Source organism: Hyperoodon ampullatus (assembly GCF_949752795.1).
Source record: "Hyperoodon ampullatus genome assembly, chromosome: 2".
In the NCBI taxonomy this organism is placed as follows: Eukaryota; Metazoa; Chordata; class Mammalia; order Artiodactyla; family Ziphiidae; genus Hyperoodon; species Hyperoodon ampullatus.
The window spans coordinates 55,939,538-55,955,879 of NC_136915.1; the positions used below are offsets into that span (position 1 = coordinate 55,939,538).

Consider the following 16,342-nt stretch of genomic DNA (forward strand, 5'->3'; position numbering starts at 1 on the left):
CCACACTAAATCAGGTAAATCCAGCTCAGTAAGTGACTGACCTTGTGCCACAAAGCTTGTCTTGGTCAGTAGCTGTGCACTCTGGGTAAGAAGTAGTATAAGTTAGCTATTGCTGCATAACAAAATACCACAGACTTAATATCTTAAAACAATACCATTTATTAGCCCACAGCTCTCTCGGTCATATCTCGGTATGGCACGCCTGAATTGTCTGCTCAGGGTCTCACAAGTATTGGCCAGGTTATGTTCTAATTTGAAGTTCAGGTCCTCTTCCAAGCTCATGTGTTTGTCCCACAATTCAGTTGCTATGGTTGTAGGACTGGGGCCCTGATTCTCTTGCTGGTTGTCAGCCAGCAGCCACTCTCAGCTCCTAGAGGCTGCCTAAATTCCTTGCCTCCTGGCCCCTTCCATTTTCAAGAGTGTCAACGGAGGATCTCCCTCATGCTTTCAATTACTCGCCTTAGGAAGAGCCCAGTCCCATTTAAGGGCTCACCAGATTAGGTCAGGCTCACCCAAGATAATCTCCCTTTCTTAAAGTCAACTATGCCACATAAGTCAACTTAATCACAGGAGAAAAATCTATCTTATTCACAGTCCTGAGGATTATGCAGGGGGTGGAGCTCTTGGAGGTCATCTTAGAATTCTGCCTACCATAAGAAATATAATGCAACATTTCTCTTTTCAATCCTTTGTACTGTTAGTGCATAGTTTCTTAAGCTTTTTGCATCACAGGCTATTATTAAAATTAATGAATTCCATGGCCCCTGTTCTACCAAAAAAAAAAAAAGTCTATGTGCACACACATACACATAGATATACAGACACATACAAAGTTGTCCACAATTCCAGCCACCCTACCCACACCCTGAGAAGTCAATCCACATTTAAAACTCTGTAGATGGAGGCAGAATAAGCTGGAGAGATGAAGGGGATTCCTTGAAGTATTTTAAGCAGAGAATTACATGATCACATGTTTAGTTTAAATAATTACTGTCAAGTTTTATGACAGGAAAGTGTGGAGACAGGGAATATAGTATAAAGATGTTCTGTGTTCTAGCAAGAGATCGCAAGGCTGCGCGCTTGGGCACTGGTGATAAGGTGTGAGAAGAAGCTAGAAAAGCAGCAGGTCTTGGTAAGTGATTAAATGTAAGTCATGAGGAAGAGGAGGAGTCAGAGCACACTTCAAGTTTCCAGCTTGAGAAACTGGGTAAAACAAACAGGATAGAAGGCTGCTTGAGAGGATGGAAGGTAATGAGTTTATTTTTGGATATTTTGGCTTTGAAATGTCCTTGAGACAGCCTGGTGAGAACCAGGCAGCTGGGTATACTAGTCTGAAGTCCCAAGGAGAGGGCAAGGCTAGCAATAGATTTGAGGGGTCGTAGGAGAATATACCAGCTTGATTTTCACTGCACTAATGTACCATATGTATACCAATTTCTAAAACTTCAGAAGAAAGAATGCTTTAATTTTATCTTTCTCTCTTACTTTAACATAATTTCTCCTAGAGTAACATTTTACACAAAAAACAAAGGGGTCTGCATTTATTATCACAGTTTCCCCCTATCAGAGTAGAAGGAAGGACCACAGGGCCACCACAGTATCATCCAGAAACCTAGTTAATATCCCCAAATTGGGGCTTCCCTGGTGGTGCAGTGGATGGGAGTCCGCCTGCCAATGCGGGGGGCGCGGGTTCGTGCCCTGGTCCGGGAGGATCCCACATGCCGCGGAGCGGCTGGGCCCGTGAGCCATGGCCGCTGAGCCTGTGCGTCCGGAGCCTGTGCTCCGCAGCGGGAGGGGCCACAGCAGTGAGAGGCCCACGTACTGCAAAATAAATAAATAAATAAATAAATCACGGAGCTGAATGTTTTAAAAAAAAAAAAAAATCCCCAAATTGGGTCCATTACTTTCTCACAGAAGCAGCCCTTTCTTCACTTTCACCATACATTGCCAGTCCTACATAAACCCAAGTGAAAATCTGATGGCATCTGAAGGAGAGCCCCCCAAAATTCAATCTCAGGTCCTAGTTGATATTTTAATAGAAAAAAATCCTTTGTATTCAGTTCTATGAAACACAGAATCAAATCATTTTATTGTGCCAAATGTCAGTAAAGTTAAGATGTTGTTGGGAATTTCTAAGCTACCCTACCTGGACATGAAATTGACCATGGGAGCCTTCTAAATGGTCTCCTGCACAATCCATTCTCCACAAGGCAGCCAGAGTAACTTTGTAAATGTAAAGCAGAGCATGACACTCTCATGCTTAAAGCCATTCAATGATTCCCATTTCTATTCAAATAAAACCCAAACTTCGCACCGTGTAGGGTTCCATCCTAATCACATCTCCGCCATGTTCTCTCAGGCCCTCCCTGGTTCCCTTTTGAAGCCTAGCTTTTCCCTGAGAACTATTGTGTTTTCCTCTTCCCGGAACTCTTTGCCCTCAACATTTCTTATAGCTGGCTCCTTCTCATCTTATCTTTCATGTGTCACCTCAAAGTCCACTCCTGACCAAGGCCTTCCCTGACCACCATTTCTAACCCTTAACTACCTACTCTCTATCACATTACTGTTTTATTGTCTATATACACTTGTGATCTGAAATTATGATTTTGGTTTTGTACACTTGTTTTGGTTTTGTATATTTACTTACTGAATACTGGAGCCAAAAGGGCATCACTTCATCTTTATTGTTCCATAGCGCATGAGAAGTGCTAAATAAATATTTGTGGAATGAATGAACTAATTGACCTGATGTCCTGTTTCCATAAAATTAGTAAATAAATAGTAGGAAAAAAAAAGCACTCTGAGCAAGGATGCCAGTTTCTGTAGTTGACACCGTCAGATTAAAGCCTTTAAGTAGCTCACAGTGGGCTGGATGGAGAATGCAATGGGTAATTGTGATACAGCCTGATAAATACTAACAGGGTCCTCTAGGATCACAAGAAAGGAGCCTAATCTTGTCTTAGGGGATTCCATAAGGAATCATAGGCAAAGGTAAATCTGACCGATGAGTGAAGGAAAAATGTGGGGAGGAAGGATGGAAGGAACGTGGTAAGTGTCTAGACAGAAGGGACAGCAAGTGCAAAACTCTCCGGCAAGAGATGGGAATCTGAGAATTTCACGTAGCTCCCTGTTGTGGAGCATTTTCCCAGAGTAACTAGGATTTGATGACATAATAAGGTATGCGAACATATCGTGAACGCTAACGTGCCATATAAGTTATAAATAAGCGCAGACCTGTACTACTGGTCACTTATTACCTGATGGTTTCTGATATTCAAAGAAAAAGAAAAGATTATTTCGGAGAAGGACTTCGAGTGAAGGCTTCTCTGACTTACGGACTTACTAGCTAGATCCTCTGACTTCACCCCCTCCTCCCCCCCACCCCAGCTGGGTAGAATCCAAAGCTGGTGGACCTCGCGGGCGCACGGGGCGCGGGGGTGGAGGGGGCCTCAACGACGGCTCTCATTGGCCTTTCAAACTGAACCGGTTGGATGATTGGCTGAGGAGGTTTCCAGAGGCCGCCCCACGTCGCTGATTGGATGAGGAGCGGCGAAGCTCCCACCTCCTTCACTCTAGTCCCCCCTCGGTCCAGTTGCTTGGCAGCCGACTGGCATCCTCCGGCCCAGCCGGCACCCAGTTAGTTACACCTGTGAAGCGGAGACAACAACGGGCTGCGACCGCCCTACGCTTACGCCTCTCACGCCCACGTCACGCACAAGCAATACGGGTGGTCCCAGAAGCTCGTCCAAGTTTGCCTTCAGATGGGCTGTGGGCTGGCCCTGCAGTGACACACCGCAGTTGAGAAAGTGCTCAAGTCTTCCTTCTGAAGTCCTCCTTCAGAAGAGTCAGAGGAGAAAAAAAGTCACTGTTATATGTCCAACTTAGAGCCACTTATCTTGGGAGCACACACCGTTCTGAGGCTCGGTCGAGAAAGCAAGTAACTTATGTCAGTTAACTAGGTGCGGGAAGGTGACCCATAACCTCAGACACCTGCCTCAGAGCGAACCCTAGGAGTGCGGGGACAAGGGCCAGACTCTGCTGCCTTATCATGTACAGCAGAGCCTACATCTTGCTGCAGAGAGAATTCCAAGAGTTGAAGAAAAACAATTATGAGGTGAGTACTGGAGACCTACCTGGAGGGTGTGTTTCACTGGAGTACCAATTTTTAAAAGCAGTTTAATCTGTGTTTATCCTATAAGGCATAATTTAGTTAAACATAATTTGCCACTACAGACTTGTTTAATGAACCTATTTCAGTATAATAATCTACTTCATAATAATAACAACTATTTGTACTTCATAATAATAGTTAACAATATTGAGCACACTATGCTGAGTAATTTATGGGCATTTAAGCCCTGAATATCAGGGTCTATGAGGTAGTAAGTGACTAGTAGGTCCAGGGTTGCACTCATTAATTACAATACTACAAAATAAGTTCGTAGTGTTTTGTTTTACCTACCAGAAACCTAAGCCTCAGAAAGGGTCAGTAAATATTTGGCCGCAGGATTCCATCACAGGGTTTTCTACTACTTCCTGTCTAGTGCACTTTTTGCCAACTTCTGTCACATATAACACAGAAGCGCCTTTCCCTTCTAATTTTAACACAGAGGAAGGCTTTGCCCCGAATGCCACCAATGAGGTTTCAGTGTTCATAGGCTGTTCAGTGGTTGCCATAGGCTGTTTCATCACATACAATATGGAGAATTTAAAAATGGAAGGGACGAGGGTGTACTTAGAAAGAATAGAAAGCCGTGCATTGAAAGAGGGTGTAGCATGCTTACCAACAGCTGCATAGGGTGTAGTTCAATGGCATTGCTCTCTTTCCACTCCTGCCATGGAAGTATTGCCTTAACAGGAGATGTCGGGAACAATTATTGAGTTCAACAACAAACATCTGAGAGGTATGAAAGTAACATTTGATGTTGTTTCTGCTCCACCTGAATTTTGTGGCTTTCTGTTGAAAGAAAATCTGTTGAAGGGAGAAGTGTTAGGTAAATATAGATAATGTAGATAATAGAGATGTGATGGTTATCCAGACTAGCACTTAACATACCTAATAACTATGTGGTTGCTCAGCAGTATTTATTGACTATATTTAAGTGTATTCCTCACATAACCAATAACCTTATTCTATGAAATACATTTTTGTCCCTCCATTGGAATAATACCTCAAGTGTAGGAAAATTTTATTTTTATATATGAGCATAATTTTAGAGTTGTGTTTTTCTTAATGAAAATGTTCTTACTTCATGCCTTATATAGCATCCGTATGTTTTTTAAAATCTTTGAAGAAATGCAAGCTTTCCAACTATTTCTTTCATTTTGAGTCTTAAATTGTCTGTTGTCTTACATAAGCCACACATTCTAGTCTTGACCTTACTGTTCCACTTGTGATTTGCACACTACACTACTGATTTATTTAAAATTTGCTATTGCATGTGTTTCCTGGAATCTATCTTAACTTCTCTGTAATGAGGCAATATATAACACCTTCCCAAAATCAAAAAAAAAATTATCAGAAAAAGAAAACCTAGAGCTTTTGGAATTCATTGTAATCTAATATCTGATTTTCCAAGCTGCAATAAATATTTAATCTTTTTTCTGCTTTAATTTTTCTTAATTAAAGGGTATTACTGGCTTTCGTGTAAGTGAAGATATGATGCAATGGGAAGTTGATATTGAAGGTCTACAGAATACAGTTTGGCATGGTTTGTGCTTTCAAAACTAATTTACTTCTTTAAAAGTCTTTGTATTATTAGCCTATTTTCTTTAAGGTTGCATTGTATAAATTTTCTAGAATTCCTAAAGTATTTACATGTTATTTTTTCATTATATGGCTTAATTTTTTGCCATTTGTCAACATGGATGGAAATTTCAGGTTTGAATTTTTCTTTATGCCCAATCTTAATGTTATCATGTTTTTAAGAAGCACACGCAGGAAAGCATATCAATTGAGAATATCATCTAACAGTCTTCCATGAAATCAGAGAATAGCTAACAAAATGCCTATTGGCAGAAAAATCCCACAAATATGTCTCAGTTTTTTCCTCTATGATTTTCCCACAAATTTCCGTAAATCAAATTCTCAAGCAAACTAGACCACTATAAGCTTTAATGACCATGCACTCTTACAGCTGCGGATTAACAAGATATATTTGTTTAGTGAGGTAGGGGAGGAAAACATGTAAGTGGATAATAACAATAAAATATAACATGTTCTATTATGGATTTTGAATGGAAAACCGAGGAGGCAGTGATTAGTTAATTTTGCCTTGTAGAGTCAGGAACGGCTTCCCAAGGAAGTGTCAATTGAGTTGGGTCCTAAAGAATGTGTGAGAATTCACCAGGTTTAGAATCAGAAGGAAATCCAGGCAGAGTAAACAGCCTGACATGAGGTGGCAAGAGAGGGTTCTGGAGCAGTGAGTTCAGTAAAGATGAGTTACACAGTGAAGGGGCCAGGTGTTAGGGGGACAGGGTCAGTGGGTAGAAAGGACTGGTGGGAATGTGGCTGAAAACATGGAATTAGATTGTGAGGAGTCTATTACACCATCTAGAGGAGTCTAGGCATCCTATAATCCAATTTACTTATTAATATAATAAAACTCTAGGGACCTTGGGGAGGCTAAACTGTAGGAATAAACTTCAGTGTTAGGTTACAGTTAATCAGTTCAACATGACACTTTAGTAAAAATGTTTCTTTTTGTATCACAGGATCATTCTTCCAACTGAGAATAAATTTTACATCGGAGTATAATTTTGTCCCTCCGGTTGTGAAATTTAGAACAATTCCTTTTCATCCAAATGGTAAGGAACAAATGAAATTTTTATCATCACTGGTTCTGTCCCCATTAACCTTGTTCTTTGTTAGTGTTTAATAATGTTTCTTTTTAATCACTTTGTTACGATTATAAAAGTAAGCATGCTTATTGGGGAAAATATTAAAAGGCGGAAAAAAATTATCACCTGAATCCTAATTCAGAGAGATACTATTCTCTATATTTAACCAAATTTATTTCCTTCTTCTATGTATGCATTTTATCTACATAGTTGAGTTATTACACAAAGTTTTATATATTTTTACTTAAAATGACATAATACATTTATTTCTACAATATTAAACATTCTTCAAAATATAATTTTTAATGACTGAATAATAAACTTAATTCCTGTATTGTTCAATATTTTAGTTGGATCTAATTTTTTACTATAAAAATAATGCACGGACAAATTAACATTTTAGAAAGGAATAAGTTAGATTGCTACCTCAAGTCATATGCGAAGTAAATTCTTGATCGATTACAAATGCAAAAAATTTTAATGCTAAAAAGAAAATCTAATAGAACTTTTATGGGTGTGGTGAGAAAGGCTTTTCTAAAAACAACAAATCCTAGAAACCATGAGAAAAGCATGACACATTAAACTACATAAACTTCTTAAGACTTCTCTGTAGCTAACAACATTATAAACAGAGACAAAAATACACTGACTTTTGCAAACTGAGGGAAAATATTTTCAATGCATAAAACAGAATATTTATAATATGTAAAGACTTGTGGATCAGTAAGAAAAAACAGAGAGCAACAGAAAAATGGGCAAAGGTTATAAACAAGCGTTTTTTTTTTTAGTGTGGTTTTTTTTTTTTGTATTGAAGTATAGTTGATTTACAATGTTGTGTTAGTTTCAGGTGTACCATAAAGTGATTCTGTTATATATAAAGTCTTTTTAAGATTCTTTTCCCTTATATGTTATTACAAAATATCGAGTATAGTTCTCTGCACTATACGGTAAGTCCTTGTTAGTTATCTGTTTTATATACAGTAGTGTGTATATGTTAAACCCAAATGCCTAATTTGTCCCTCCCCCTGCTTTCCCTTTTGGTAACTGTAAGTTTGTTTTCTATATCTATGGGTCTATTTCTGTTTTGAATATAAGTTCATTTGTACCATTTTTTTAAAGATTCCACATATAAGTGATATCATATGATATTTGTCTTTCTCTGTCTTGCTTACTTCACTTAGTATGATAATCTCTAGGTCCATCCATGTTGCTGCAAATGGCATTATTTCATTCTTTTTTAATGGCTGAGTAGTATTCTATTGTATATGTATGCCACATCTTCTTTATCCATTCATCTCTTGATGCACATTTAGGTTACTTCCATGTCTTGGCTATTGTAAATAGTGCTGCAGTGAACATTGGGGTACATGTATCTTTTTGAATTATAGTTTTCTCTGGGTATATGCCCAGGAGTGGGATTACAGGATCATATGGTAGCTCTATTTTTAGTTTTTTAAGGAAGCAGCATACATTTCTCCATAGTTGCTGTACCAATGTACATTCCCAACAACAGTGTAGGAGGGTTCCTTTTTCTCCACACCTTCTCCAGCATTTATTGTTTGTACGCTTTTTCATGATGGTCATTCTGACTGGTGTGAGGTGATACCTCAATGTAGCTTTGATTTGCATTTCTCTAATAATTAGCAATGTGGAGCAGTTTTCATGTGTGTGTTGGCCATATATAAGTCTTCTTTGGAGAACTGTCTATTTAGATCTCATGCCCATTTTTTGATTGGGTTGTTGTTTTTTTGATGTTGAACTGTAGAGCTGTTTGTATACTTCTACGATTAATCCCTTTTTGCTCACATCATTTGCAAAATTTTCTCCCATTCTGTAGGTTCTCTTTTTGTTTTGCTTATGGTTTCCTTTGCTGTGCAAAAGCCTTTAAGTTTAATTAGGTCCCATTTGTTTATTTTTGTTTTTATTTCCATTACTCTAGAAGACAGATCCAAAAAGATATTGCTGAGATTTATGTCAAAGACTATTCTGCCTATGTTTTCCTCTAGGAGTTTTAGAGTATCCAGTTTTACATTAGGTCTTTAATCCATTTTGACTTTATTTTTGTGTATGGTGTTAGAGAGTGTTCTGATTTGATTCTTTTACATGTAGCTGTCCAGTTTTCCAAGCACCACTTATTGAAGATGCTGTCTTTTCTCCATTGTATATTCTTGACTCCTTTGTCATAGATTAATTGACCATATGTGTGTGGGTTTATTTCTGGGCTTTCTATCCTGTTCCACTGATCTGTATTTCTGTTTTTGTGCCAGTCTGATACTGTTTTGTTGATTGTAGTTTTGTAGTATAGTCTGAAGTCAGGGAGCCTGATTCCTCCACCTCTGTTTTTCTTTCTCAATATGGCTTTGGCTATTTCGGGTCTCTTGTGTTTCCATACAAATTTAAAAATTTTTTGTTCTAGTTCTGTGAAAAATGCCATTAGTAATTTGATAGGGATTGCATTAAATCTGTAGACTGCCTTGGGTACTATAGTCATTTTGACAGTATTGATTTCCAGTCCAAGAACACATCTGTTTGTGTCATCTTCAATTTCTTTCATCAGCGTCTTATAGTTTTCAGAGTACAGGTCTTTTGCCTCCTTAAATGGGTTTATTCCTAGGTATTTTATCCTTTTTGATGTGATGGTAAATGGGATTATTTCCTTAGTTTCTCTCTGATTTTTCGTTGTTAGTGAATAGAAATGCAACATATTTCCGTATATACATTTTGTATCCTGCAACTTTACTGAATTCATTGATGAGCTCTAGTAGTTTTCTGGTAGTGTCTTTAGGATTTTTTATGTATAGCATCATGTCATCTGCAAACAGTGAAAGTTTTACTTCTTTTCCAATTTGTATTCCTTTTTTTTTTTTTTTTTTTGCAGTATGCAGGCCTCTCACTGTTGTGGCCTCTCCCATTGCGGAGCACAGGCTCCGGACGCGCAGGCTCAGTGGCCATGGCTCACGGGCCCAGCCACTCCGCGGCATGTGGGATCTTCCCGGACCGGGGCATGAACCCGTGTCCCCTGCATAGGCATGTGGACTCTCAACCACTGCACCACCAGGGAAGCCCATCCAATTTGTATTCCTTTTATTTCTTTTTCTTCTCTGATTGTCATGGCTAGAACTTCCAAAACTGTGTTGACTAAAAGTGGCGAGAGTGGACATCTTTGTCTTGTTCCTGATCTCAGAGGAAATGCTTTCAGCTTTTCACTGCTGAGTATGATGTTAGCTGTGGGTTTGTTATATATGGCCACTATTATGTTGAGGTAGGTTCCCTCTATGCCCACTTTATGGAGAGGTTTTTTTTTTTTTTTTTTTTTTGCGGTACACGGGCCTCTCACTGTTGTGGCCTCTCCCATTGCAGAGCACAGGCTCCGGATGTGCAGGCTCAGTGGCCATGGCTCACGGGCCTAGCCGCTCCGTGGCGTGTGGGATCTTCCCGGACCGGGGCATGAACCCGTGTCCCCTGCATCGGAAGGCGGACTCTCAACCACTGCGCCACCAGGGAAGCCCTGGAGAGTTTTTATCATAATTCGATGTTGAATTTTATCAAAAGCTTTTTCTGTATCTATTGATATGATTATATGGTTTTTATTCTTCAATTTGTTGATGTGGTGTATCACACTGAATGATTTGTGGATATTGAAAAATCCTTGCATCCCTGGGATAAATCCCACTTGATCTGGTGTATGATCTTTTTAATGTACTATTGGATTCAATTTGCCAGTATTCTGTTAAGGATTTTTGCGTCTAGGTTCATCAGTGATATTGGCCTGTAATTTTCTTTTTTTGTGAAATCTTTGCCTGGTTTTTGTGTCACAGTGATGGTGACCTCATAGAATGAGTTTGGAACTGTTCCTTCCTCTGCAATTTTTGGAATAGTTTCAAAAGGAAACGTGTTAACTCTTCTGTAACTGTTTAAAAGAGTTTGCCTGTGAAGCCATCTGGTCCTGGACTTTTGTTTGTTGGGAGTTTTTAAGCCACAGTTTCAATTTCAGTACTTGTAATTGGTCTGTTAATATTTTCTATTGCTTCCTGGTTCAGTCTTGGGAGATTGTACCTTTCTAAGATTTGTTCATTTCTTCTAGGTTGTCCATTTTATTGGCGTATTGTTGCTTGTAGTGGTCTCTTATGGTCCTTTGTATTGCTGTGGTGTCAGTTGTCACTTCTCCTTTTTCATTTCTGATTTTATTGATTTGGACCCTCTCCCTTTTTTCTTGAATGAGTCTAACTAAAGGTTTATCCATTTTGTTTATCTTTTCAAAGAACCAGATTTTAGTTTCATTGATCTTTTCTATTGTTTTCATAGTTACTATTCCATTTATTTCTGCTCTGATCTTTATGATTTCTTTCCTTCTGCTAACTTCAGATTTTGTTTGTTCTTCTTTCTTTAGTTGCTCTAGGTGTAAGTTTAGGTTGTTTATTTGAGATTTTTCTTGTTTCCTGAGCTCAGGTTTTATCACTGTAAATTTCCCTCTTAGAACTGTTTTTGCTACATTCCATAGGTTTTGGATCATGGTGTTTTCATTTTCATTTGTCTCTAGGTACTTTTTTGATTTCCTCTTTGATTTCTTCAGTGATCCATTGGTTGTTTAGTAGAATACTGTTTAGCCTCCACATTTTTATGTTTTTTTGAAGTTATTTTCTTGTAGTTGATTTCTAATCTCATAGTCTTGTGGTTGAAAAAGATGCTTGATATGATTTCAGTTTTCTTAAATTTACAGAGACTTGCTTTGTGCCCCAGCAAGTGGTCTATCCTGGAGATGGTTCCATGTGTACTTGAAAAGACTGTGTATTCTGCTGCTTTCAGATGGAATGTTCTATAAATACCAATTAAGTCCATCTGGTCTAATGTGTCATTTAAGACCTGTGTTTCCTTATTGATTTTCTGTCTGGATGATCTGTCCATTTATGTAAGTGGGGTGTTAAGCTCTCCCACTATTATTATGTTACTGTCAAATTCTCCTTTTATGTCTGTTAACATTTGCCTTATATATTGAGGTGGTCCTGTGTTGGATGCATATATATATATATATATATATATATATATATATATATATACAATGTTATACCTTCTTCTTGGATTGTTCCTTTGGTCATTATGTACTGTCCTTCTTTGTCTCTTATAACAGTCTTTATTTTAAAGTCTATTTTTTCTGATGTAAGTATTGCAACTCCAGCTTTCTTTTGATTTCCATTTGCCGGGAATACCTTTTTCCATCCCCTCATTTTCAGTCTGTATGAGTCTCTAGATCTGAAGTGAGTCTCTTACAGACAGCATATATTTGAGTCTTGTTTTTGTACCCATTCAGCCAGTCTGTGTCTTTTGGCTGGAGCATTTAATCCATTTACATTTAAGGTAATTATCAGTATGTATGTTCTTATTGTCATTTTGTTAATTGTTTTGCATTTGTTTTTATAGGTCTTCTTTCTTCCTTTCCTCTTTTTTAAAAATATTTTATTGAAGTATAGTTGATTTAAATGTTGTTAATTTCTGCTGTATAGCAAATTTATTCAGTTATGCATTTATATATTCTTTTGCTTACTGTTTTCTATTATGGTTTATCACAGGATATTGAATGTAGTTCCCAGTGCTATACAATACGACCTTGTTCTTTATTTTCTTTCTTCTTTTGTTCTCTTCTCTTGTGATTTGATTATCTTTAGTGTTATGTTTGGTTATCTTATTTATCGTATATATATATATATATATATTACAGATTTTTGGTTTGTGGTTCCATGAGGTTTCGGTATAGCATTCTATACGTATACATGATTATTTTAAGTTGCTGATCTCCTAATTTCAAATGCATTTCAAATGTCTTGCATTTGTACTCTTCTTCTCTCATGATTACTAGTTTAGATATCATATTTGTGTGTGGATGATTTCCTATCTTTACTGTATGTTTGCCTTTATGGGTGAGCTTTCCCATTTTGTAATTTTCTTATTTCTAGTTGTGGTCTTTTCTTTTCCACCTAGAGAAGTTTCTTTAGGATTTGTTTTAAACCTGGTTTGGTGGTACTGAATTCTTTTAGCTTTTGCTCGTCCGTAAAGCTTTTGATTTCTCAGTCAAATCTGAACAAGAGCCTTGCTGGGTAGAGTATTCTTGGTTGTAGGTTTTCCCCTTTCATCACTTTAAATATATTATGCCACTCCCTTCTGGCCTTCAGAGTTTCTGCTGAAAAGTCAGCTCATAACCTTATGGGGATTCCCTTGTTGCTTTTAATATTTTCTCTTTATCTTTAATTTTGGTCAGTTTGATTACTATGTGTCTTGGTGTATTTCTCCTTGAGTTAATCCTGTATGGGCCTCTGTGCTTCCTGGACTTGGGTGCTGTTTCCTTTCCCATGTTAGGGAAGTTTTCAGTTGTTATCTCTTCAAATATTTTCTCAGTCCCTTATTCTCTCTCTTCTTCTGTGACCCCTATAATGCGAATGTTGGTGCATTTGACATTGTCCTAGAGGTCTCTTAAACTGTCCTCATTTCTTTTCATTCTTTTTTCTTTATTCTGTTCTGCGGCAGTGATTTCCACCACTCTGTCTTCCAGCTCACTTATCTGTTCTTCTGCCTCATTTATTCTGCTATTGACTCCTTCTACTGTATTTTCCATTTCAGTTATTATATTCTTCAATACAACATTGTATTCTTCTTGGTTGTTCTTTATATTTTCTAATTCTTTGTTAACACCTTCCTGTAACTTCTCACTCTGTGCATCCATTCTTTTCCTGAGCTCTTGAATCATCTTTGTGATCATTACTCTGAATTCTTCCTTGTGTAGATTGCCTATTTCCATGTCACTTAATTCTTCTTCTGGGATTTTATCTTTTGCTTTCATCTGGAACCTCTTCCTCTGCTGTCTCATTTTGTCTAAATTTCTATTTCTAGTTTTATGTATGTGGAAGGTTGGTTATGTTTCTCAACCTTGGAGAAGTGGCCCTCTGTAAGGGATGTCCTTTGTGTCCCAGAAGTACACTCCCCTCTTGTCTTCCAAGGGCCAGGGACCAGCTGGTCCCAGAGTAGTTTCTGAGTTGCATTTGTGGACTTAGTTCCGCAGGCTGCCGGATCATTGTTTTCTCATTTCTGGTGTCCACCCCCTGGTGGGTGAGGCTGTTGATGGACACTTGGATTGCTTCTGTATCTTGGCTATTGTAAATAGTGCTGCTGTGAATATTGGGGTGCGTGTATCTTTTTAAATTAGTGTTTTCATTTTTTCTGGATATATACCCAGGAGTAGAATTGCTGGATCATATGGTAGCTCTGCTTTTAGTTTTGTGACGAACCTTCGTACTGTTTTCCATAGTGGCTGTACCAATTTACATTCCCACCAACAGTGTATAAAGGTTCCCTTTTCTCCACATCCTTGCCAACATTTGTGATTTTTAGACTTGATGATAACCATTCTGACAGATGTGAGGTGAAATCTCGTTGTTTTGATTTGCATTTCTCTAATAATTAGTGGTTTGAACATCTTTTCATGTGCCTGTTAGCCATTTGTGTGTCTTCTTTGAAAAGATGTCTGTTCAGGTCTTCTGCCCATGTTTTGATTGGTTTGTTTGTTTTTGATATTGAACCGTGTGAACTGTTTGTATATTGTAGGTATTGACCCCTTGTTGGTAGCATCATTTGCAAATATTTTCTCTGATTCCGTAGGTTGTCTTTTCATTTTGTCAGTAGTTTCCTTTGCTATGCAAAAGCTTTTAAGTTTAATTAGGTCCCATTTGTTTATTTTTGCTCTTATTTCTTTTGCCTTAGGAGACCAATCCAAGAAAACATTGCTATAATTTATTTCAAAGAGTATTCCACCTATGTTCTCTTCTAGGAGTTTTATGGTTTCTGGTCTTACATTTAGCTCTTTAAACCATCTTGAATTTAATTTATATATGGTGTGAGTGAATGTTCTAATCTCATTGTTTTGCATGTGGCTACCCAGTTTTCCCAGCACTACTTGTTGAAGAAACTGTCTTTTCTCCATTGTATATTCTTGCCTCCTTTGTTGTAGATGAACTGACCATAGTGCACAGATTTATTTTTGGGCTGTCTGTTCTGTTCCATTGATTTATGTGTCTGATTTTGTGTCAGTACCATGATGTTTTGATTACTGTAGCTTTCTAGTATAGTCTAAAGTCTGGGAGGGTTATACTTCCAGCTTTGTTCTTTTTTCTCAAGATTGCTTTGTGGCTCCATATGAATTTTAGGATTATTTGTTCTAGTTCTGTGAAAAATGTCCAGGGTATTTTGATAGGGATTGCATTAAATCTGTAGATTGCTTTGGGTAGTATGGCCATTTTAACAATATTAATTCTTCCAATCCAAGGGCATGGGATATTGTTCCATTTCTTTGAATCGTCTTCATTTTCCTTCATCAGTGTTTCATAGTTTTCAGGGTATTGATCCTTCACCTCTTTGGTTAAGTTTATTTCTAGGGGTTTTTCTTGCTGCTATTTTAAATGGGATTTTTTTTCTTTTTTACTTTCTCTTTCTGATATTTCATCATCAGTGTATAGAAATGCAATAGATTTCTGTATAATAATCTTTTATCCTTCAACCTTGCCGAATTCATTTACTAGTTCTAATAGTTTTGGGGTGGAGACTTTAGGGATCTATATAAAGAATATGCTTAATGTTCTTATTAATATTTAATTAATAAAGATTTTGTTTCCAGTAACAATGTTGGAAATAAGGAAAAGAGAAATAACTCCAATGTCCATTAATATAGGAATTTTTAAGTAAAATATCTTACAGCTATATACATTGCTTTTAAACATATCAAGGAAGACATATGAAGACTTTACTCTTTGGTCATTCTTGTGCCCTAGAATCTTCACTACCTGGCATATTGTTAGTGCTTAAATATTTTTTGAATAAACATGTCCAGAAATATGTTGACAATTTACTATTAAATGAAAAAATACTTTGAAGAATAAAATGTAAAATATAATTCTATTTAATAAAAAAACCCGAAAACTACACACACACACACACACACGTGTGTGTGTGTGTGTGTGTGTGTGTGTGTGTGTTTCCAAATACTGACTTAGTTAACTAACTGTGTTAGGGCATAGGCCAACCTTTCATATATCTTTCCAATTTATATACTGATGTAATGGAACAAAGCTGGCAGGGAGGTTTTGCCATTCTCAGTGTGTGGGTTCCATTTCTGGACCTAAGACATTTACTCTGTCACTATTTCCAGCCAGTGGTAAAGGGAGAGAAAAAGAGAAAAGTGCAGAACAACTTCCTTAAGAAAATATGATCCAGAAGGTACACACTTTACTTCTGCCGATGTCTCATGATTAAGACTTAGTCACACGGCCACATCTTGTTAGAGGAAAGGCTGGGAAAATGTGGGCAACTATGTATTCATCTAAAACCGCATGGGGGAACGGGGATGGGGCAGGCATCAAGTTTCTTATTATAGAGAGAAAAAATGGAGGAAAGGAAGAGCAAATACTGGAGGACCATGAATAGTGTGCACAAAACTTTTTATACCATCATCTTTTCTTTC

The 16,342-nt window shown here is 37.6% G+C and overlaps 1 protein-coding gene across 1 annotated transcript in view; it reads left to right on the plus strand.

The window, feature by feature from the left end:
- Window positions 1-4,048: 4,048 nt before the first annotated feature.
- UBE2U (ubiquitin conjugating enzyme E2 U) overlaps window positions 4,049-16,342 on the plus strand; it is a gene marked incomplete at both ends in the record, with an annotated part of 40,515 nt that continues 28,221 nt past the window's right edge. Inside the window, 3 exons of the mRNA XM_079696944.1 lie at window positions 4,049-4,114; window positions 5,630-5,711; window positions 6,715-6,807. Of these exons, the coding sequence (XP_079553070.1) occupies window positions 4,049-4,114; window positions 5,630-5,711; window positions 6,715-6,807 (241 nt within the window). The remainder of the gene's footprint in view (window positions 4,115-5,629; window positions 5,712-6,714; window positions 6,808-16,342) is intronic.